The sequence below is a fragment of the Triturus cristatus genome, chromosome 7 (genome assembly GCF_964204655.1).
Source record: "Triturus cristatus chromosome 7, aTriCri1.1, whole genome shotgun sequence".
NCBI classification, from domain to species: domain Eukaryota; kingdom Metazoa; phylum Chordata; class Amphibia; order Caudata; family Salamandridae; genus Triturus; species Triturus cristatus.
This window is the reverse complement of record NC_140590.1, coordinates 1,737,547,099-1,737,571,946: the sequence shown is the minus strand read 5'-3', so window position 1 is coordinate 1,737,571,946 and position 24,848 is coordinate 1,737,547,099. Positions and strand designations below refer to the sequence as shown.

The 24,848-nt window shown below is 46.2% G+C and overlaps 1 protein-coding gene across 2 annotated transcripts in view; it reads right to left on the bottom strand.

Moving 5' to 3' along the window:
- Positions 1-24,848, bottom strand: part of LOC146812949 (uncharacterized) — a 502,088-nt gene that overhangs the window by 348,810 nt on the left and 128,430 nt on the right. For both annotated transcript variants that reach the window (XM_085619987.1, XM_085619986.1), the window contains exon 2: positions 24,300-24,407. In XM_085619987.1, the coding sequence (XP_085476113.1) occupies positions 24,300-24,407 (108 nt within the window). The remainder of the gene's footprint in view (positions 1-24,299; positions 24,408-24,848) is intronic.

Sequence of the window (24,848 nt, the reverse complement as noted above, 5' to 3'; positions counted from 1 at the left end):
GGAGAGGAAAGCATGTTTATCTTGCATCCCACCTTCCTTGTATGGCCTGTGATAGTGTAGAAGTGTCCCTCTCTTATTTTGTGGGATGAAGGAGGACCTGGGGTAGGTGAATTGCTGTTGAAGTAATAGGGTCTGTAGATGGCTGCCCGAATGGCGAAGCGACCCGGAATCTGATGGCCCTGGGAGAGACCCATTCAAAAAATGTTGCCAAAGAAGAATGGGCCTTGTCCAAAAGTATAAAGATCTACACATACCCTCCAATCTTCCTTAACAGTCTGGGATTTATCTTAGCGGATGAGGGGTTACTAATCAAATCACAACTCAAAACAGCCCCCAAATTTGGGTATATGTGTAATAGCAGAGGCCTACGTCCTTCATAGGATAATCTTGTGTTAGCATTACTTAAAAAGAAAATTGCTCTCTGACCCAAACATACTTCATTCCCATTGAGATCCAAGGCCTCACTCAGTTTTTGGTTGCTCTGTTAAGCAGAGCATTTTGGCAACTGGACCAAACACAATAAACACCTTGGTCCATGACTTATCCGCTCACTCTGTGACCTTTACCCCAACCAATAAAGGCCACAATCTAGAACGGGTGCTATACCCGTCTTATCTGAGATTACAGGCTTAGGACATTCTTCCCTCACTTTCATCCTTGTAAACCTTTTAGCAGAGGAATTAATATTAGTGTATTCATCCAAATATAATGCTGAAGAATTCGGATGATGGATAAGCCCAGGCTCAAACATTTGGGGGGGACCCTCGAGTCAATAAACCCAACCTTAGGTTTTACCCCAGGCTTTAACTTCCATCATCATCGTAATAAGAGTCATTTTAGTACAAATCATCTGTAGCCCGGTCATGCAGCATTTCAAATGGCCTTTAACCTGGACGTCAGGTGTACTATGAATTGGTCTTGCTGACTGGACCATAAGTCACCGCCTTTGGAGCCCGTATTCACCCACATATTCTGGAGGGGGATCCATCATTATATACTTTGCTTTATTTACTCTCTTTTGCAACCTTGCGCACTTCCTTCCCCCGCTGCGGAAATTTACTCTCACCTGTAGGTGTAAAAAGAGTTTGATATTGGCAACTGTTTTTTTAGAGTTTTATAGAGTGCGAACTCGACCTGTAGATATCGGGTATCAGAGGGCTTTACATGAGCACCAGTTTCATTACTGATTGACACATTCATTTTTGTTAGACACAGGGAGATTAAGTGATTTGTCCAGAAACACAGGATGTTGAGCGTCCCTGACAAGACTCAAACCCAGGTCCCCGGCTTCGAGGTTGCCCGCTCTTGGCTACATCCTCTCCCGCTGTTGCATCTATCATCTCATGGCCACATTTTTAAAAGAAGAGGCGGCAGCTTTATCTATTGACTCAGACACCGAGGTGTTCCAAAAGTATTGTGGAGGTTGCTTCTAAAATCCCCCTTCTCAGCTACACACATTACTGCCGTGGTCTCTCCATGCTGGAGAAAAAGTCAATTCTATAAGCCCAGAGAGCTGAACCAACAGAATACGTTTGCGTTGTCAAGGAAGAATCAAAACTATAAAAAATAAATAAATAAAAATAAAAAAGACCAAAAACAGCTGAATAAAAAAATAAAAAACACACACACAATTGCAAACACCAAACTAATGATTACATTATCAAAAGGTTAAATACAAATATGTGTGCTCCGCTTCAAGTCTACATAATAAGGCCTCAAAGTCTAAATAAAAGCAACTAGAAAAAGTGCAGCACATCCTACACTTCGCTTAGGAGAGGCGCGCAACAAATTAACACGTGAACAAACTCCTTCAAAGAAAAGGCTGGCTCAGCAGCATAGCCATGTATATAAGAAACACATGTAAAAGTTTAAATAGGCCTGCCTCTGGGACAAGGGGATACAAACAAGCAAATCCAAGGTAGGAGCCACTTTCTAACCTTGCTCCACCTGCACGGATACAAAGTAACCTGAACACATCAATAAAACCAGTGCCGGCAGACAACATGCTCTGCTAAAGCAATACAAATTACCTAAACCAAATGAAGCCAAGCACTACAGAACACAGATATGCTTGACATACAATGTAGGCACCGAGCATACATATTATAGATGCAAAGCACAGTAACTTAACTAGCAAGCACCTTGAAAAGAAGAAGTTTGTTTTGGGCTTTGCCCATTTATAGTGTTGGTTGTATTTGATTTTGGTTACTATTTCTTGATGGATTGTAGAAAACAGTGTGTTTGAGAGTGTAAATAAAGCAGGAAAGAGATTGTATATTAGAGTCTAGTAATACAATTTGCTGGCTTGCCACTATTAGAAAGTCCCGGCCATCTGCCGAGCTCACCTTGGTGGTTTCTCATCATGCACGGCTGCTGCCCTCCGGAATGCGCTCCCTGCTCTCAATAGTCTTTCACCAGAATTAATGAATAATTGATCAGAAGGCCCTGTGCTCTGGGTTGGTGGTAGCTGAACTCTGCATCAAGACACCACAGGATAGCAGTTGTGCTCTAGAAACTCATGATCTATTTTAAAAGATAAATGAAGAGCGGATGTATTTGTAGTGTCTCCAGATATAGATAATCTTTCATCTTGGGCCACGGTACTAGCTCTGTAGGCAGTGAGGTTAAGAACATCTTAAATTGAGAACCGTGATGACTCGTACTAACCTACCCATCTGAAGCCACGACGCCATTATCGCACAAGTCCTGCAAAGTGCTCAGAGGGACGAAGAGAGGGATTTGCAGGTCTTCAGCTAGACCAGGAGTCGGGGTTACCTAGCCTTGCAAGTCAGAGGTTACCTAGCCTTGCAAGTCAGAGGAAGCAGGTAACCATTTAATCTCTGCAAAACACTTAAAGAAGAATCAAGGCAGACGTAAAATCAGCAGTCGTGAGCTCAAGTACATCCCAGAGTGATCTCTCCTGGACTCCACGATGACACCTGCAACTTCAATATGAAGGGTCCCTCAACCACGACAGGCTCTGGTAAGACTTCTGTGATGTCCAAAGACAGCCATGCACCTGCAGCCACCCAGGCAATCAGGAGCTTGACCTACTGTGCCCCAGAGTCCTTTGGGATCCCAACTTACCCCCAGAGCCACTGGTTCCCTTTCTCCAGCCTCCTGGTCCAAACCTGCAGCCTTCGTTCAAAATCTTCATTCTCTATTGATATGTACTGGCTGCCCAACGCTCTGTTGGGACTCTGCACCCGGCCACCTCTGAGCCACTGAGGGTGAGAGTTTGATGCTGCCTCGTGCACACCCCCTTGCTGGTCATAAACCCCAGAGATTGACCCCCAACTCCAATTTTACCTACCTGCAACTGGCAACTCTTTGCATGCCCCTAGTCTCCATGGACTAACATTGGGCCTCAGTGACAGAATTTGACCTTGGCACCCAGCCATTGTGGCCGCCTTCGATACGGTCTCTCACTACACCCTATGCACAAGACTCCATGACGCCGGCATCCGTGACAAAACCCTGGAATGGATCCGCTCCATCCTCACTGGCCAACCACAGAGTCAGACTACCTCCATTTCTCTCCGAAACCCACAGAGATCAGCTGCGGAGTGCCTCAGGGCTCCTCCCTAAGCCCAAGTCTTTTCAACATCTACATGGACCCACTTTCAGCCATTGTCAGTAACCACGGACTCAACATCATCTCCTACGCCGATGACACTCAGCCGATTCTTTCCCTCACCAACAAACTCTGTTGCCAAGAACAACTTTCAAAATGGGATGAAGGCTGTCTCCACCTGGATGAAGAACAGCTGCCACAAGCTCAATTTAGAGAAGACCAAAGTCCTCCTCATGGGCTCACATCTCCTCCTCATGGAACGACTCCTTGTGGACCGCAGCACTTGGAACTCCCCCCCCCCCCCACCACACCCGCAAACCAAGCACAGAACCTCAGCATCATCCTGGACTAGTCACTCACCACGAGTTGTCAGATCAATACAGTCTCATCATCCTGCTCCAAAAGAACTTCAACTGGATCCCCACCTAGTCCAGAAAGATGGTCACCCACGCTCTCTGCAGCAGCAGAATAGACTACAGCAATGCACTCCATGCCATCATCACCCAGAAACCCAAGAAGCTGTAGAACATTCAGAACACCACCACCACATTCCTCAACTTCCCCCACTGAAGCCACATCACCAGCCACCTGATTGACCTTCACTGGCTCCCAGTCACCAAAAGAATCACCCTCAAGCTCCTCGCACATGCCTATGAAGCCCTACACGACGCGGGACCTGTGTACCTCCACCACCTCCTCGCATTCCATGCACCCACCAGAGACCTCCGCCTTCCCCAACTGGCCCTGGCTACTGTCACATGTCCAAGACCACAGCCAGAGAAAGATACTACTTCTACCTCACAGGAAAGACCTGGAAAACCCTGCCTCACCACCTCAGGCAATCACTGTCACTGACTCAATTCAGGAAGGACCTCAAAATCTGGCTCTTCAACTGAACCACAGTGCCTTCCATGGACCAGCAGCCCCCCTCAAACCTTGAGGCCCTTACGGGGGAGTAGTCACGCTCTACAAGCCATCTGATTGCTCGATTGTAATAATTTCTTAGCTGAATGTGTACAACAAATGCTTAACACAGCCCTCTGATAAGCATGACTGCTGGACCGCAATACCTCAAAAAGAGGGCATTTCATATTATCTAATTTTGCCTCTGTAAAGCCTCTGGGGAGCCACTGGACTTCGTATATACTATACCAAAGTAAGGTATAGAGTGCACAGAGCCAGCTTCCTACAGCGAGCACTCACCAGGGACTTAAAAAAGGCGCAAGTCTTTGGGATCCATTCCTTTGGCCATGAGCATTCGGAGCAGAACGGAAACGCTGTATCACTCATGGAGGACAATATTATTATTATTATTATTAAGCTTATAAAGCGCCTGGTTAATCCAACCAGAGTGTCCCCACGCTAGAACACCACCTGTCCCTAACCCCAACCAAGCTAGCAACATTAACAATGCCCCCGACTTCCAAATCAGCCTGAGGCACTCCTCTGTCCTCCCAACGAACGTTGAAACAGCCAGGTTTTTAATTTTTCCTAAACAGCGTTTCAGATGAGTACATCCGTAGATCCAAAGGCAGATCATTCCATGCCTTAGCTGCCTGGAGGCCAAAGGACCTCCCTCCAGCTCGGGCCTTCGTACCCTGGGCACAATCACTTTGGCTGTGCCCAATGATCTCAGGTTACGAGCGGGTTGATACACAGTCATAAGAGGGAGCAAAAATGTAGGCCCCTTTTGATGGAGAACCCGGTGTCCAAAGCATAGGGCCTTAAAAGTCCCTCTGGCTTGTATGGGGAGCCAGTGGAGTTTCTTCAAGGCTTCCCCCACTGAAGCCCGCCTAGGAATATTCAGAATCAGCTGTGCTGCTGCATTCTGAACTTTCTGCATAATATTCAAGTTCCTGGCGGTCACCCCTGAATAGAGAATGTTACAATAATCAAGGCGTGAGGTAACAAGAGCCTGTACAATGGTTCGTTTAGCATCAATAGGAAGAAGGTCTAGGATTTTACGCAGCATCTTGAGAATGCTAAAGCAGGCTCCAGCTACAGTGGAAATCTGCTCAGAAAAGGACGGATTGCCATCGAACCAGACTCCTAAATTTTTGACCTTAGCTTTCGGGACAGGAATAGGTCCCAATGCCTCTGGACACCATAACTAGGACCAAAGTGAAGGCTGTTTACCGATTACCAACACCTCAGTCTTCCCAGCGTTCATTTGAAGACAGCTGTGTTTCATCCAAACAGCAAGCGCACCCAGACCGCTCTTAAAATCAGAGGCCCTTCCAGATTATGGTTGCTCCAGAGTGACAATCAATTGGGTGTCATCGGCATAAGTCACCAGTTTTACCCCATGCCTTAATACAATATCTGCCAGGGGGTGCATAAAGATATTAAATAAGGTCGGGCTGAGAGCCGAACCCTGCGGCACCCCCTGCGACAGAGGGCAAATACTGGATGTAAAAGGATGTTGAATAACCTGAAATGTTTTGTTCTGCAAAAAGTTTTTCAACCACTACCAAATACTGCCGCCGACCCCGGCCACCATCAGCCTCTCCAATAAAAGGCCGTGGGAGACAGTGTCAAACGCAGCACTCAGGTCAAGAAGGATCATTGTGGCTGTCCTACCTTCATCAACTGCGGTTCTCAAAGCTTCCGCAGCCAGAAGCAGGGCCGATTCCGTACTATGAAGTGGCCTAAAGCCGGACTGAGTGTCGTGAAGGACCTGGCTATCTTCCAAGAATATGGACAGTTGGTGGTTAAGGTGTTTCTCCGCAATTTTAGCAACAAAGGGGAGCAGAGAAATAGGTCTCAGATTTTCTGGAAGGGCAGGATCTAGGGAAGGTTTCTTCAGCAGGGGTACCACCATAGCATGTTTCCAGTTGCGGGGTACCAGCCCCAAGCTGAAGTAATAGTGCGGTGAGAACTAGTGCAATAGCCTTCTTCCCGAATTGCATACATTTAGGTGGCATGGGGTCCAAAGGGGACCCGGATTTGACCGCATCCATCAGTTGCAGGATCTCGCTTTCCACAGGGGGGAGGGGGGGTGAAAGACAAACCTACCCTTAATATCGTGATCAACTGCAGCAGGGACAGGAACAAAATCCCTACTGCTTTCTGGAAAAGTGGCATAGATCTGATCTATCTTGCCCAGAAAGAAATTTGCAACCCTGTTGCAGTGATCTGTAGACCCAGGAAGAGCTGTCATCACCCGTTTTAAAGAGGATACAATAATGAACGCGGAGTCAAGGGGACTCTTCTCCTCAACATGGACAGCTTGCGATGTTTCAAGGGCACGATGGATGCAGAACCATGGGACCGATGTGAGTACATTCCAAGCCTTATTTCAAGTCACAGAAGAATAACCAAAGAGAAAGAAAATATTGACTAACTCTCCACACTCTTCTGCTCAAAGGATTTTAAAATAATTCTGGTCAAACAACGAGGTAGAGAAAATAACTAAGTTATGTTGTGGAAACTATTCACGACCGTCCCATATACTTAAGAGTGGCTGGTGATAATATTTAAATGCTTTGATTCTGGGGCCAAGATAACATTAATTCACAGAGATTTCTACTTTAAAATGTTGGAAAGATTCACTAAATTGATTAAACCAAAAATTAGGCAGCCAACTTATGGGGGTATGCCTATTATGCTTGAACAATATATCCATGGTGAGCTAGAATTTAAGGGTAGACTCACTGCGGATAAAATGTGTGTCCAGTAAAGCCAACAAAATTGTTAGTTGATTTCACCAAAAAGAAATAGGTCTGATCATGGAACCCAACAGCGAACCTCCCATCAGATTGAGATTGGTCTTCTACATTGTTGGCATTTACCACTAAAGTGCAAACAACAAAATAATGAAAGAACTCCCTTAAGTTTTTGGTGGTCAACTTGTATGCCGGAGACGAAACACTGATGAAATTGCTTCAAAAGTCATAGTTAATTGAGTTGTGAGTAAAGTAAGGGATTCCTATAGCGATAAAGATGTCATGTGGGCAGATTTAGTAAAGCTCAAAACACTGGGTATATTTGAAAAAGCAAAAACCAAATGAGTTGGCACAGTAGTCATGACACAGGTGAAATTAGGTTGTTCATCGACCTCAGAGGTTTGAACAAGTGTGTAAAGGTAGACAGATAGTATTTCCAGGAAGTTATCCTCATTGATAAGAGGTAAGATTTTTTTCAGTATTAGACCTAACCTCTGCATACCCTCAGATCGAACTTCAAGAGCAATCTTACAATCTAACCGTATGTACCACTCCTTTTGGAGTATTCATTTACATAAGAATGCTCGTTGGTCTCTTTTCTGCATGAGTTGTATTTCAGAGAGCTATGGAACGAGTGTCGAAGAGTATTGCAGGTATTACATTATGTCAGGGTGATATTCTGATTTTGTGTGCCTCAGTCTCAGAACCCGACTGAGCTTTTTATGATCTCTAGCTGAACGGTTGTAAGTGTAGGTTTAGCAAGCATGAAATAAACTATCTTGGACATAAGATAACCGAGAAAGGGATCAAGCTAAAAGAATAAGTGGTATAGAATGTCTACAGAGTGATAAGGCACGTAAAACTAGAATACAACCAATGGTCTTCAGGATTTTACAAAACAAACCATGGCAGGATGCAGCAGTTGACATTTTGGGGCCGGTTACAGGAAAGTAGTGACAACAATATGTCATTGTACTGGTGAATATGGTTTCCAGATTTCCAGAAATGTGCATAGTTATCAGTATAGGAATAAGTGTATGGGTTACATTTCTAAAAGAAAGATGGAGGATTTCTTGAAAGAGTGTGCTATAGAGACATAAGAGAGCCCCTGTCACCCAGAGGTCAATGGGATGGTGGGGACATTAATTAGGGTACTTAAAGAGATCATACAGCTAGCCAAGGTCAATGGGAAGAACTGGATAGATTCCATTGAGACAGAGTTGCAGATTGACCCCCCCCCTTACTCAGTTACTAGCAAAGGCCCATTCAAACTATTTAGGGACTGAAACCCAATTCAATATTGTGTGCTTCAGGAGTGAGTAATAAGAGTGAAATTATTGATACAAATGATGATTGGAGAGATCAGAGATTATAAAATGGAAACAATGAATAGCTTGTTTGACAATAAACATGCTATGAAGACAATTACAGTACAATATGGGGATCTGGTTCAGATCAGGCGCCCCAAAGGCAAGAAAATGGCTTCAAATTTAAAAATCCAACTTCGGTAATCACATTTTTAATGATTGCAGTAAAGACAGTGTTGGGTCTGGCCCTTTTTTAATAGGGTCACCACCAGATGTTTGCCATCTGTTACTGATCTTGGTTTTGTTGGCACTTTTTCCCTCCTAACCAGTGGTAAAGTTCTTGTGCCCTCTCCTTTATGGTAAAATTGGTATACACTCAATTGAGTTATTTAATTTACCTGTAAGTCCCTAGTAAATACCACTACATGTCCCCAGGGCCTGTAAATAAGATACTACTAATGGGCCTGCAGCACTCATTGTGCCACCCACTAAAGGACCCTAGTAAAACATGTTTCAGGTATGTCACTGCAGCTTGTGTGCAGTTTTAAACTGCCATTCTGACCTTGCAAATTAAACCTTCTGCAGGCCTAAAGCTTCTTTTTTAATATTTATAAGTCACCCCTAAGGTAAGCCATAGAAATAACTAGGGCAGGATGCATTGTATATAAAAAGTGAGATATGTGGTTTTAAGTTATACTTGTTGGGACAGTGAAATCAGGCATACATTTTGAATGTGCAGAGTCGCTCATCAGATTACTCTTGGGCCAGTGAAAGATTCATAAGCAAGACTGCACCTCTCTCATGCTATTAGCAAGCATAAGAGAAGCGACAGGATTGGCCTGAGCAGGCTGGTTTGATGCTTGCTCGGGAACAGGAAGCCTTGCCTTTTCCCCACCCGGCCGTGCAAGACTTACTTTAGAAATGAAGACTTGTTTGTTTGTTTGGTATAACGAGAATATGTGTGAAACCTGGCATATGCCATGGAATTTGTACAGATAGATTGCCATCATGTGAAATAGTTCTAGATCTTATGACTAATGGAGCTAGTATCCTATGGAGCTGGTGAGATGCTGTCGGTGGATGGGCCACCTAGGAAATAATCCTATATCAAAAGAGAACTTGACAGAGCATCTTCTTTGCCACCCCGATGCAAACTAACATTTCAATAGCAAGGCTATACTTACACCAGTCTACCCAAAATGTGAAGAAAGTTATACTTGGTTTAGGTTCTGACAGTCCATAGGTTGTTACAGTCTCTATCTGATGTAAAAAGAACATTGATTGGGCCATCAGCTAAATAAAGAACGCCTTCGATCTCAGGACCTTTCTAAACACTTACCACATTATCTGAAATCTGGACAACATTGGAGATTACTTTTTAAACTTACATAAATCAGGATTTACCGCAACCAAAGGCCTAATGAGAAGGCCTAAAGGAGTCTAGTGCTATTAATTAAAAATAACGTGGGGCTGACTACATAGAGGACCACATACAAATCCTCAAATAGCATTGCACTGGTTACTTTCCACTGAAGGACAACAATCCTAAATCACATGTATAGAGATACACAGCACTGGCTGCAGCAGCAACTGTTAATAATAAAGACTTTCTTCTAAAGTGAATGTTATCATGCACTACATTTACCATAATGCATCTGGGATTAGTGTGTGCTGGTATGCCAGGCAGTGCGCTCTCTGCGTCTTTATCAATGCAGAATGGATTTAGTTTGGACCAATATTCAAATTCATCTAATCAAGGTTTACACGCCAGGCAAGAGACAGCAAACAACGCATACATGTATTGAACCAAATTTCATCTCTAGTAGGTCTAACAACAAACACAACTGTTCTATTGACCGAGGGCTTTAATAACAATGAGGATGGACACGAGGATATTTAAAAGGAAAAAAGCAAAACCGACCCAGCGGAATGGTCAGTTCCAGATTAGCTGACCTGAGGTTTCACCATCTAAACATCAGTCGCTCGAAGGGACTGACCAGCACAAGCAATGAGTATGAACTCTATCAATTACAACTGTGTGCATGCCACGGACTTCAGCAGCCTCCAGGAATTCAAAATAATATATACACCAGAGATCAACCGCAACACATAATTCCAATTAAAAGAATACGGGAACTTAAAGCGGATAAGCATGTCAAAAATGGAGATATTATAGTAATGTGGAAAAAGAATGGTCTGGAACTATGCCTTTAATCAGGAAGGACGCAAAATCTGGGAATAAACACACATTACCAACTTTATGGGTGCACAAAACTTACACTTGCAACCCCGATTTGAGACATTGGCACTTGCACACAGCTTCATTTTCCTGTCCATAACCGATATTTCAAAGCCGAGTAAGCATACATTACAGTGCTCAGTCTTCGAATTAAAAACCCAAAAAGAGATTTCCGAAAAATACTAAGACATCTCCTGAGGGCGGTGGTGACGTCATCAAAAGTTAGAAACATCAAAAATCATAAATCTGTCCCATTGTGGAATAGGAAACAGTAAAGGTATTTAAAGCTGGCAACAACTCACTTCTTAGGACCTGATTACGAGTCTGGCGCGGCGATGGCAGACTAGCCACTGCCCCCCCGGCGCTCCGACCGCCCTATTACAACTAGGGCGGGACCTACTCTATATAAACTCTGGTCAAATATTACCATCATTGAGAGGCTCCATTATGCAGCCGATTTACATAAAGCACCACAACACTCCCAGACACCTATCGGCTAATAAATAACATTGCTAGATGCAGACAGGAAATTTGCAAGGCTTCGGTTGCATCATAGACACACTGGGCAGAGCGATTTAAGAAAGTAACATTGCATAAGACTTCCTCCTCCCAAAAATGTTCAACAATGGATAATGCTGTGGTCCTAACAATCTTAGCGCATAAACCTTGCACAGGTGAGACAACTCGTTTCGCATGTTTTGTCAATATTTCAACCAGGGCGGTTGACTGCTTGTGGTGCCCAGTGAAACAATCTTTTTTGGTGTGCCCCCCATATGGCATCTTTCTCCACAGATTCTCTCACTACCACCCTCCAACTTGCACATGCATTTTACTTGTTTCACAGTGCTACTCAAACCAGTGTAGAGTGTGAGAGCACTTTACATCACACACACTTTATAGAGACAATGAAATAATATATGTGCAGATCAGTCTAGGAATTGTTGCATAAAACAATGAGAATTAAAAGGTGTAGGAATCAATCAATTAATATTTATAAAGCGTGGCTAATGACTCGATAGGGTATCCAGGTACTTGCAAGTCACGTAGGCAAATTCGAATAGCCAGATCTTGAGGGCCATTTGGAATTCCAGGAGTGAGGTGATGGCCCAGAGGTGCTTGGGGAGGCTGTTGCAGATCTTTGCTGTAATGTGGGAGAAGGAGTGTCATTCACTTCTGCTTCGGTAGATGCAGGGAGTATGGGCAAGTAAAAGGGAAGTGGAGCGTAGTCTTCAACATTGGGTGAAAGTTCAGGCAGTGGTTAACGTACACAGGTCCTTTTTTGTTTAGAGCCTTGTGTGCATAGATCAGCACCATGAATTGGCATCTCTTTTGTACGGTGAGCCAGTGGAATTGTGGGAGGTGGGGTGTGATGTGGGTTCGTCTGAGAAGGTCGAGGAGGAGTCGGTCTGCAGCGTTCTGTATGGTCTGAAGTCTCTATAGGTGGTGTGCAGCAATTCCTACATAGAGCGCGCTGCCATAGTCACAGTGCATCTCATGTGTAGGGGTAGCCACCTGATCTTACATAGCATGCGAAGAGTGAGGAAGCAGGTGGAGGAGACAATGTTGATCTATGATTTCATGGTGAGGTTGTCAATGATGACTCAGAGGTTTCGGGTGCGGGTCCTAGGTCTGATGGCCACCTGGAGCCGTTCCATGTGTTGCTGCTGTTGCCAAAGATCAGTAAGTACTTCCATCTTGTCTGTGTTCAGCTGCAGTCAGTTGCTCTTCATTCAGTCTGCGATGTTGGTCATGCATCTGTGGAAGTTGGTTCTGATGGTGGTGGTAGTCGGTGAGTGAGAGGGTGAGTTGGGTGTCATCTGCAAAAGAAATTATGTTGGGACCATGGGATCTGACGACGTAGGCCAGTGGTGGCAAACATGCGTTTAAGAGCATGGGGCTCCGGGATAAGCCCTGGGGTACACCATCAGTGATCTCCTTGGGTTAAGAGGAGAAATGTGGGAGGTGGATCCTCTGGTTTCTTCCGGTGAGGAAGGAGGTGATCCATCTGACCGCGTCTCCTTGGATGCAGATGTGGTGGAGTCTTTCGATCTGCGTGTGGTGGGATATGGTGATGAAGGCTGCCTAGAGACTGAAGTGGATCAAAGCTGCTGTTTCTCCTCAGTTGAGGAGAGTTCAGATGTCAGTGGCTGCGATCAGGGCGGTTTTGGTGCTGTGTTTGCTGCGGAAGCTGGATTGGAAGTCGTAGAGTGCTAGCTCTGCTTCAGGTGTGTCATGAGTTGCTTGTTGATTCTCTTTTTTAGTATCTTTGCTGGGAAAGGGAGATTGGCCTGTAGTTTCTAAGTTTGCTGGTATTGGCATGTTTGCTTTTTTTGTTTTTTTTTGAGTAGTGGTCTGGGTTCGGAATGTTTCCAGGCATCAGGAAATGTTGAGGTAATAGAGGAGTTGAGTAGGGTGGCGAGTTCCTGGTTGATCCTTTGGTTCCTGAGGTTGAAGATGTGGTGTTGGCATGGGTTTTTGGGAGCACTAGAGTGGATGGATTTCATAGTGGAGGTGATGTCCTGGTGAAGAGGATGCTCCAGGTGGTCAGTGTGTGGCTTGTATCAGTTACAGTGGTGGTGGATCTATCAAAGTCTGTAGGTGTGCGTTGGTGTTCGAACTTTCTGTATATGGTAGCAATCTTGTTGTGAAAGAAGTGGACGAGGTTGTCGCAGAGCTCCTGTGAGGGTAAGATGTTGTTTTCTCTGGCAGTCAGTTTGGAGAATTCCTTAACGATGTTGAAAGGTCCTCTGTGCTGTTGGCTTCCGGTTTTGATGCGTGTGGCAAAGGCTGTCTTCTTTGTTATCCTCAGCAGGCTGTGGTAGAGGTTGAAGGTTCAATCAATCAAGCATTTGTAGAGCGCACTACATACCCGTAGGGTCTCAAGGCGCTTGGGGGAGGGGGCCGCTACTGATCGAACAGCCAGGTCTTGAGTAGCCTCCTGAAGGTCAGCAGGTCTTGGGTCTGTCGTAGGCTCAGTGGGAGGGTGTTCCAGGTCTTGGTGGCAAGGTGGGAGAAGGATCTCCCGCCGGTGGTTGTTCTTCGGATGCGTGGGACGGTGGCCAGTGCGAGGTCGGCGGAGCGGAGCTGGCGGTTGGGGATGTAGAAGGAAAGTCGTTTGTTGAGGTAGGCTGGGCCGGTCTTGTGGAGTGCCTGGTGTGCATGGATGAGGAGCTTGAAGGATATCCTCTTGTTGATGGGCAGCCAGTGCAGGTTTCTCAGGTTGGGGGTGATGTGGCTGTGGCGTGGTACGTTGAGGATCAGTAGTGCTGAGGCATTTTGGATGCGTTGCAGTCGTTTGGATGTGCCCTTGCAAGCGCGCCCTTACCCCTCCAACTGTTTGCTGTTCCATTTCGCAGTTCTGAGTACTTGGGTGCACCGCCTGGCCTTTTTGGATGATTTTCTCTGGATGTTGCTCTTGATGGGGACAATGCTGTCTGTACAATTGTTTTTTACTACCTGTTCGAGGTTGGTGGCGGTAGCAGGGTTGGAGGTGTTGAAGACGTTCGACCAGCTAGAGTCTGAGATTTTGTTTCACCTCCGGTGGGGGACACTGGTAATCTTGGGGTGGCAGTGGGAGGGCTGGAGATGCTGAAGTGGATGGAGTGATCAGGCCATGTGATTTCTGTGACATGGCTGTATGTGGTGAGGTTGCTGGAGGTGAAAATTGTGTCCGGTGTGTGTAGGGAAGTGGATGATCTAGGTCAATCCAAGACTGCTCATACTGTCAAGAGGCGTGTGGTGTTTTTGCCATTTGGGTAGTCGATGTGGAAATTTAGGTCACCGTGGAAGATGTAGTCCTTGAAGTCTAAGGCTAGGAGTGCAATGAAGTCTGCAATGGTGTTGCAGAAGCTGGAGTTTGTGCCTGGGGGTCGGGATGCAAGGGTGCCTCTGATGGTGGTCTTGTTGTGCGTGTGGAGCTTGAAGTTGAGATATTCCATGGAGTGTTGGTGTTGCCAGGATGGTGGTACACTGTATGGTCTCTTTGTGGATGATGGCTGTTCCTCCTCCCGGCTTGTTGGTGTTGTCCTGGTGAGGGATTTTATATCTGTCAGGGATCGCTGTGGCAATGTCTGGGCCGGATGTGGGGTTGAGCCAGGTCTCAGTGAGGAGGATGATGCTGGGTGCGAGGGTGGCAAAACATGGCATCCATACTAGTAAGCAGTATATTTTAAGAGTGCTTGGTCTGGAGAAGCATAAACTCTAGATTTAACAGGCATTGGAATAGCCAATAGGTCTCATCTATGCAAGAGCTACTGACTTTGGCAATGTGTTTTAGCCATTATGTACACAAGTGTGGCTGCTGTTCAGCATGGCTAAAAGTTAGTGCTGTGGAATGGTAGATTGGAGTGGGGTAGATTGGAGTAAGGTAGATCGGGACAGTCTGGAGATAAGTGGAATGGGCTAAATTGGGGTAGAATGGAGTGACCTAGATTGAGGAAGAGTGAGGTAGATTGGGTGGATTATATTAGGGTACAATGGAATGAAGTGGGGTAGATTGGGGTCATTTGTAGTGAGGTAGATTGGGGTGGAGCAGATTGGGTACAGTGAAGTGGGATATATAGGGGGTAGAGTGGGAGATATTGGGGTAGAGTGGAGTGGGGTATGTTGGGGTAAAGTGGAGTAGATTGGAGTGGAGTAGATTGGAGTGGGATACATTGGGGTATAGTGGAGTGAGGTAGGTTGGGGTGGGGGAGGAAAAGTTGATTGGGTAGATTGGAGTGGGAAAGCATGGAGTGGGTTATGGTAGGGTAGATTTGAGTGTAGAGGGGTACACAGTACTGCTAGGATTGAACAAGACCTTGCTGAAGACACTGCAGGTTCTGCAGAATGCGGCAGCTAGACTCTTGTTGGATGTACCTAGGGACCAGTCTGTCGTTGAGGGAATGAAAGCATTGCACTGGCTCCCAGTTCAGCAGCGAATAGAGTTCAAGGCGCTATGCCTAGTCCATAAGGCTGTGTATGGGGGGGGAGCTAAGGAAGTCCAGAAGCTCTTCAGTCCCTACCTCCCGGGGCGGACACTCAGGTCATCTACTCAAAGCCTGCTGAAACTTAATCGTGTCTAAAAAGCCAGATGGGGTGGTAGAGCTTTTTCGTTTCATGCGGCCAGCCGGTGGAATGAGCTCCCTGGCTTTGTTAAACTTACCGAAAGTCACCAAGTTTTTAGAAAACTGATAAAAACACGGCTTTTTGATGTGACCCGGTGTTAGATGGAGTGGTTTCTCTCTATGGACTAGCGCCAAGGCGCCTCGGCATTTGTTCGCGCTATATAAGTGATGATCCTATCCTATCCTATCCTACATTGGAGTGATATAGATAGAAGTGGGATAGCCTGGAGTGGAGTGAGGTAAATTGGAGTGGAGTAGAATTGAATACAGCGGCATGGGGCAGATTGGGGTGGGGTAGAGTGGAGTGGGATGTATTGGGGTAGACTGGGGTGGGCTAGATTGGGAAAGAGTGGCATGGGGTGGATTGGTGCAGATTGAAGTGGGGTAGACTGGAGTGGAGGCAAGTAGATTGGAGTGGAGTTGTTTGGATTGGGGTAGATTGGGTTGAGTGGAATTGGGTAGATTGGAGTGGTGTACAGCAGATTGGAGTGGGGTGGGGGTAGAGTGGGGGCGAGGTAGATTGGAGTGGAGTGAAATAGATTGGGGAAGAGTGGAGTGGTAGATTAGGGTGGATTGAAGTAGGATAGATTGGAGTGGAGTGGGATAGATTGGAGTGGGGAAGATTGAAGAGGGATGATTGCAGTGGCGTGGTTTGGATTGGAGTGGTGTTGAGTGGGTTGGAGTAGATAGGTGGAGATTGAGGTACGGTAGATTGGAATTCAATCAATCTAAAGCAAAGTTATGAGGACCACTTTGTGTAGGGACAGAAGATAGTGTTACCAAATCTGTGCTGTTCTGGATAATGTAAAAATTCAAAAACTAGGTGCTAGGAAGCTGTGTGTCCAGAGTTACATCTTCAGCCAGTGTTGGCTTTAAAGTCAAACCCACTTTATATTTTGAGAGTGTTGAGCACATGACAGTATCAAAGGAAAAACTACAAGAGCCAGAATGCAGTGTGCTTCAGGATAAAAATACACTACTGCGTGGGAAAGCACACTGTAGGGTGTCTCTGCAGCCTTGTTAAAACAGGCATTTGCAATGCAATAGGTCTCGCATTTGTTCAAGTTAGAGCAGCTGATGTTGAAAATAACAATGTTTTGACTTTTATTTTTTTATTTTCAGTGGTGTTATATTTGCGTAGCACTAGTTTAAATGGTATTAAAAAAGCAAAAGTAAAAACCATTGTCATTTTCAACACCAACAGCTCTAACTTTAACAAACGTGGGATCTATTGCATTGGGAATGCAATCGGTCTCGCATTTGTTGGAGTTGTAGTTATTGACATTATAAATGCAAATGTTTTTTACTAAGCCATGTGGCAGGGTGCAGTACCATATGTTGCCAACGGAGGTCCCATGGGACCTCTTTTGGTCACATATAATACTGCACCCTGCAGAGTTGGAGTTCTTGGCATTATAAATGCAAATGTTTTTTACCTAGCTAAGTTCCATGGTGCAGTACCATATGTAGCCAAAAAAGGTCCCATGGGACCGGTTTTGGTCACATATGATACTACACCCTGCAGAAGATATGGTAAATCCACCCTACCCATAATGCGCTGCAGGGTAGACCGTACCACAAGTATATTCAAATAGCTATGTCCATAGGGGAGATGGCCCTGGTTGAGAGGTCGGAGGCTATTAGGGAATGCTTAGATTCAGGCGGCAGAGCAGCTCTGATTCTATTAGACCTCTCTGCCGCCTTCGACACGGTGCCGCATCGTCAACTTCTGACCCGTCTCTCCAATATTGGAATCTCCGGCTTGGTTTGGGATTGGATTGAATCCTTCCTAGAGAACAGGACACAGCAGTTATGGCGGACCCTGTTTTCTTCACCATCAAGAAAGGTGACTACAGGAGTCCCCCAGGGCTCAACTCTCAACCTCCCTTCTCTTCAATATATACGTTACGCCACTGATCTATCTAGCGGAAGAGCTGGCTGCAAAGATCATAGCATATGCAGACGATACCCAGCTCCTCTTCACGTGGAAGGAAAATGACTTGTCCCCTGCTTTAGCCAATAACTGTCTGGCAGCAGTTTTTAAGTGGCTGGCGGGAGCTCAGCTTAAATGCAATGAGGAGAAGTCTGAGGTTCTCCTCTATGGGTCTTTCCCTCTGCACTTCAGGGATGGCCTTTGACCTATGGGCTTCCCCATGCCCCAGTCAACCGGGTGCCCAGTGAAGAATTGGGGGTCTGATTCAGCGATTCTGTTGACTCGCGCTCTCATCCTGTCATGCCTAGATTACGCCAATGCTTTATACATAGGCCTCCCTGGTTAACAGCTATAAAAGTTACAGACCATCCAAAATGCAGCAGCAAGAGTGCTGTTGGGCGTTCCGGGCAGGGCCAGTACAAAGCAACGCATCCGGGATTTGCATTGGCTCCCAGTGGGACAGCGTGTCCTATTCAATGCGCTCACCCTTGCCCATGGTGCCTTATATAGATCTGCCCCCCCCTACCTCAGGAGACGTTTTGAGTTCTATGTGCCTCATAGACATCTACGCTCCGCAGGTCAATGCCTCGCTACTATTCCTCGCTACCGCCTTGCCAGAACTGGGGGTAGCTCCCTCTCTTTCAGGGTGCCCAAAGCTTGGAATGCCCTTCCCTATGAATTGTGCAGCACCCAAGACCTCAGGCTGTTAAAAAAGTAGCTAAAAACCTTGCTTTTCAATTAACATCCAGCCGTGTTCTACACCTTTCTGTCTCCTATCACTGGTTCACGCGCCGGGACACTCCGGAGTAGCCGTGAGCTCTATAAATATCTAATAACATAACATAGATCTCGAATTTGTTAAAGTTAAAGCTGTTGGCGTTGAAAATAACAATGTTTTTTACTTTTATTATTTGCAGTGGAGTTATTATATTTGCATAGCACTATTGCCAATAGTACAAAAAAGCAAAAGTAAAAAAAAAAATTTAAAAAATGTAATGCCAACAGCTCTACCTTACCACGAGTACATTCAAATAGCTAAGTCTATATACACAATTAGTAGCTTTGAAATGTGACAAAATAATTATTATATTGATTTCAGATTAATTTGTACTTTGCGCGGAGCTGATGAAGGGACATTTATAGACTGTCTCATATAAATGCGAGATGTGCTAGTGAGTACAGTAACCAGTGCCAGTCTTGCTTGAGGATGAGGCCTATGTCCTGCTTGAAGCCCTTTAAGAAAATAGTGCTCTGAGGCTGTAATTAAAACCTAGGGAATAACAACACATCTAACGGGGGCGGGGGTGTCCTCATGGGAGGTTACAAGAAGAGACAAGGTGGTACTAAGGAGGGACTACCAAGCCTATTGACCAATGAAAAGCCACCATTTAGAAAGGACAGAGGCCAATATAAAGATGGGTGGAAAGTGGGCGGAGCTTTAGGCGCATATCCTTAATACAGCACGTCTTGAAGACCTTAAAAAAAGTCAAATCAATGACTTACTGAATGTTTCTTTGGCGGGTATTATTAGTAAATCAGTCAAGAAGGGGTGATGGAGGAGATGGCCTTCACAGATGCAAGCATTATCAACCATCATAAACGGTAGGGTTCACTAGTAATACTTTTTGGCTAGAATAAAGAGTATATGGGGTTTGAGAACATAAAACCAGCTGCCATCCACACCCCGGAGGTAAATAGACTGTGCGCAAGAGGTACATATTCAACTGAAGCGGACAACAACCATTGGCAAAGCCAATATGTCTTGCCTATTCAAAAGCTATTGGTTTGACAATGTGCTTTAGCCATTGTATAACAGCGTGGCTGCTGTTCGGCATAGCTTAAAGTTAGTGGTTTGGAGTGTAGTAGATTGGAGCGAGAGACTAAAGTGCGGTAGATTGGGGTTGAGTGGAGTCTGGTAGAGTGAAGTAGATTGAATTGGGTTAGATTGGAGTAGGGTAGAGTAGACTGGAGGTGTGTGGGGTAGAGAAGAATAGGGTAGACTGATGTGGAGTAGATCGGAGTTAAGTCAGATATATTGTGGTGGGTGGGTTGTGGTAGAGTTGGATGAACTGGGGTAGAGTGGAGCAAATTGAGGTACAGTGGAGTAGGGTAGATTGAAATGACAGATTCGAATGAAGTGGGGTAGATTGGAATAGAGTTGGGTGTATTGAGGTAGGGTGCAGTGGGGTGGAGTGTAGTGGGGTAGATTAGGGTGGAGTGGGGTAGATTGGAGTGGTATGGGGTGGGAGAGATTGGAGTGGAATGGAATAGACAGAGTGGAGTAGAGTGGGGTATATTGGAGTTGGGTGGTGTAGAGTAGGTATATTTGAGTGTAATGGGATAGATTGGAGACGAGCGGGGTGGAGTAGGTATAGTGGAGTGTAATGGGGTAGATTGAGTATGAATAAGGTGTGGTAGAGGGGTGAGATTGATTGGTGTAGAGTGGATAAGACTGGAGGGTGTGGGGTAGACTGGAGTGGAGTAGATAAGTGTAGACTGAAGTGGATTGGGACAGTTTGGAGTTGCATGGGGTAGACTGGAGTTGAGTGGGATACACTGGGTAGATTGAACTGCAGTGGGGTAGAGTGCAGTTGGGTCGACTCGAGTGGGGTAGATTACGGTGGAGCAGAGTGGACTAGATTGGGTGTACTGGGCTGGGGTAGATTGGGGTCGATTCGAGTGGGATAGATTGGAGGGAGGTAGATTGGAATACAGAGGGGTAGATTAATGTATTTTCGGGTGGAGTGGGCCGTGTGGAGTAGGGTAGATTGGAGTGTGGTAGATTAGTGTAGAGGGGAGTGTTGTAGATTTAGTGGATTGGGGAAAGAGGAGTGGGGTAGATCAGAGTGGAATGAGCTAGACTGGGTCCATTGGAGTGGGGTAGATTGGAGTAGAGTGGGGTAGGTTGGACCCATTGGAGTGAGGTAGACTGGGGTAGGTGAGTGCGGAGTCATGTACATAGGGGTGAATTGGAGTGGGTTAGATAGGAGTGGTGTGAGAAGTTGGCCTGGCATATGCTGGTCACTAGTTATAGTGGCCACCTTGCACCAGTCCAATTCAACTCTTATGGTAGATAGGTTTAAGACAACCTTTTAAAGAAAGCTATCCTAGTGGTGGCTGTGGAGAGCAGCCTTCAGGCTAAGTCTCTGAGGAATGTAAAGCAGCTTGTTTTACCTTATAATATCTTGAATTATCAAATGAAAGGACACCACACAGGTATATACATCAAATATATATGTATTTATTTCTAGACACTCTACTAATCTCTTTATGAGATTAGAAGCCAGGAATACATTCAAATATCAATGTTTCACAATAAGTTAAGCACAAATATGGCTGGGGCCCTAGGGGCGTACCAGACCATATACTAAAAAAGAGGTTTAGGAAAGTCGACTTGCAGAATGACAAGGCCTAGGGCCTGGGGAATCGCTGGGGCTTCACTACTGCAGTGGAAGCAGGTAAGTAACAGACCCACGGGAGACGCATGCAGTGTGTGAACACAGCCGCTGGTTCCCTATTGATTACAAAGGAGCAAGTCGCGGTTTGGATTTTAAAGTTTTAGGGTACTTCGAGGAAGTCTACAAGCAAGCCACTTACAAGGTAAGTAATTCAAGGGCCAACACACACTAGGGCACCGGAGTGCACGAGTTACCTCACCCAGGGAAGCCGGGTGCATAGGTGTCTTTTGGTGTCGGGTCGCGTTGCTGTTTTCTATGGAGACCAAAGAAGATTTGCTGCTTGCGAAGACTGAAGAAGTGTCCGGTGGAATCCAAGGCTGGATTCAAGATGTAGATGACCTGAAAATTGAAGGGACAGTATTCACAGTCACTTGCCAGTGACCCGGGGCCAGGAAGATGGATGCCCACGGATGTCGGGTGATTTCAGGTGATCAAGGGTGTTTTGACTCTTTGCTCACGAGGTTCCGGAGAGAACGATGATGACCAGCAGCTGGATTCGGAGTGTCCCATGACGTCTGCAGCTGACTGCGGTGTTGGCAACCGGATTGGAGCTAACAAGACTTGGCAACAGCACGTCTTGTGAAGAGTGAAGAAAGCCGATGGTACAAGGTCTGAGGGACTCACCCAGCAAAGGTGAGTAAGCGCAGGCCTGGAGCAACCAGGGGAGCCCTTTGAGTTGATAAGAAAGTCTTCGGGGGACCCACAAGCCAACGGGCAAGGGATCGCGAAGACGCCTCTTGAGGAAATGCTTCACAGGAGCCCACGGTCACTCGCGACAGGGTAGGCCTCTGATTTTCGCTGCAAAACCTGCTGGAGGCTTGTGCCACAAGTGGTCCAAAGCACAAGTTCGTAGAATGTCGAAGGGGTTGCACTTGACAATAGTGCATGGTACCCGGGTATTGCTGTTCCTCGTCACTCGTGGGGTCCATTCGCCTCAGCTCTGCTGGGGACTCACAATGGCCGTCGAGAAGTCAGGAAATCCACTTCCGAGGCTGCAGGGACATCGGACTCTGCCGGGAGCGGTTAAGTTTGCAACCGTTGATTCAAGTTTTTGGTGCCTGCCAAGCAGGGGAGTCACTCCTTGACTCCAAGGGAGATTCTTCTGTCTTCCAAAGGTAGTAGAACGTCGAAGGGCCAGGATTCTTCTTTGTAGAGATTGCACCCACCCAGCCCCAATACACTAAATCCTGTCTGGAAGGTGGTGACACCTCCCTGTGACAGGATGCCTATTGTTGGGCCTCCTCCACTGCGAGTTTCAGTCAGCAACAGGAGGGCAGCCCAGTGTCTGTGCTGGTGGCATCCATCGTGTGATTCCAGGGCTCTTTCAGATTTCTACCGTGTTTCCACAGTGGGTACATGTCGCCCCCTCTAGAAGGGTGGGATCATAATCCCACACCAGTTACTGGTGTAGGGATATGATTCCAAGTTGTTTGACACCAAACACAACATGTTTTGATGCAGTCATTCCAAAGTTAGCATTTACCGGGAGGTTATAATGCACTTAAGAGTATATGGTTTAACCGCATCCACAAATAGCCACAAGGAATAGACCCCGCCAGCTGCAGAGGGGCCCTGCTCAGGCAGAGGCACCCCCTCACATTGTAAACCAAGCACCCTGCCCTCAGGATTGATAGGGCCTTCCATAGGGGTGGCGGATAGGTTTATATGTGTGTGTATGGTGAGATATAGGAACCTATACCTCAGTGAGGAGTGCTAACACTACCTCACCCAGGCTGCAGTAGCAGGCCTGTGGTGTCAGATTTAGTCTGCTTCCCAGGGGTGGCATAATACATGCTTCAGCCCCTGGTAGAATTACAGAATGTACAAGGTTAGCATACAAAATCAAAAATGAGATGATAGCCTTTGAATGGATCTGGGGATCATCACATATATATATCTGGGATCACACCTTTCACCCATGAGATTTCATGGCAAACCCTCGAGGGACCCTTCTCCCTTCATCTTCTACCACCTTGCTTTCTTCATACCATGCGCAGCACGCATACCCAGGCTGACACATCTGGTTTTAGAATTCTTTAGACGCCCGTTTATTGCTCACAGTACATACATTTACGATCTTGAAATCACAGAATTATGTACTTTCACTTCTTTTCAAAATAAAGGAATGGCTACCAAAATGAATAAAGCAAAAACCAAAGGAAATGATGGACGGAGTGTTGAACATTGCAAGCACTCACCCCCAGTCAACTGATCTGGGTTTAATCCATCACCGTTCTTTAGCCCACTCTGCCACCCCAGTTCAGACATGGCCATATGCAAATCAGTCTGACCCTGTGCCTCATGGGAACAGTCCAGCCCGAACTGCCAAGCCAGGTCTTCCCTGGACCGGAAACAAGCTTCCTAGGACCGGTTTCTGGCATTTCAGCCGTCTTCAGCCAGGCTTGCTTGAATCCAGTGGCAAAGTGAGCAAGGGACTCACGTCTGAGCATACCCTGCCAACTTATGGCGAACAAAGCAAAAACCAAAGGAAATGATGGACGGAGTGTTGAACATTGCAAGCACTCACCCCCAGTTAACTGATCTGGGTTTAATCCATCACCGTTCTTTAGCCCACTCTGCCACCCCAGTTCAGACATGGCCATATGCAAATCAGTCTGACCCTGTACCATAGTAAACGTACCGCATTGTAAAGCCTACGTTGGAAAGGATGTTTCCCCTCCAGGAGTAGGTGAGCTGCTTTTGCTAGACAGCCGAGCTCTGTCCATTCCCTAGATTTCATGAATTGGTTTTCCTGCATTTCAATTCAGACACCCACTATAGCTTTAAAAAATTTTATTTCTCTGCCCTGCCCTCTGCCCCTTTGAAAAATGTTGCATCGATGCACACCATGCGACTGGCTCCCACTAGGAGAATATCCTATGGCTAGCAGTAAAACTTAGCAGCAAAATCTAATGAACAAACAGTATTCCTTCTTCAGTGTTGACACCGAGATACTACAGTTCAAGACACTGGAACATCAGGCTTCAGAGGTTTGTGGATAAATTGAGAGCAACTCACTTGCAGCAACCACAGCAGCGGAAATCATGAGGGCCAAAACCACCACAGCAACAAGCCAGCACCGAGGATTCTTGACAATTTGTACCAACTTTCGACACCCATGGCGACCTAAAATACGAACAATAAAAATATTAATGACTTTAGATGTATTCATAACTTTTAGCCGTGACCCTTCCCTCTCATCTTTTAGGTATGGCCTGGAGACAATGTATAGTTGTCCGGCAAGCCTCATGTAACACAAAAAAAAAAAAATCATAAAAGCTACATTTATACATTGGGGTGCTTTCAGGGCCGGACCGGCCGTAGCGGGCACCGGGCAATCTCCTGGTGCGCCGCACGGGTGGGGGCAGGTTTTGGGCCCCTCAGGGCCGTTTTTGTTACAGGGCCGTTTTTGCAACATAGCTGCAAAATCGGCCCTGTAACAAAATTGGCCGAAAACCGGCCCTGGTAAAGAGCTCGGCGGCACCCCCAACCCCCCTGGAGGGGGCCGGCCGAGCACTTTGCCAGGGCCGGTTTTGGTTCCCAGTCCGGCCCTGGGTGCTTTGAGTC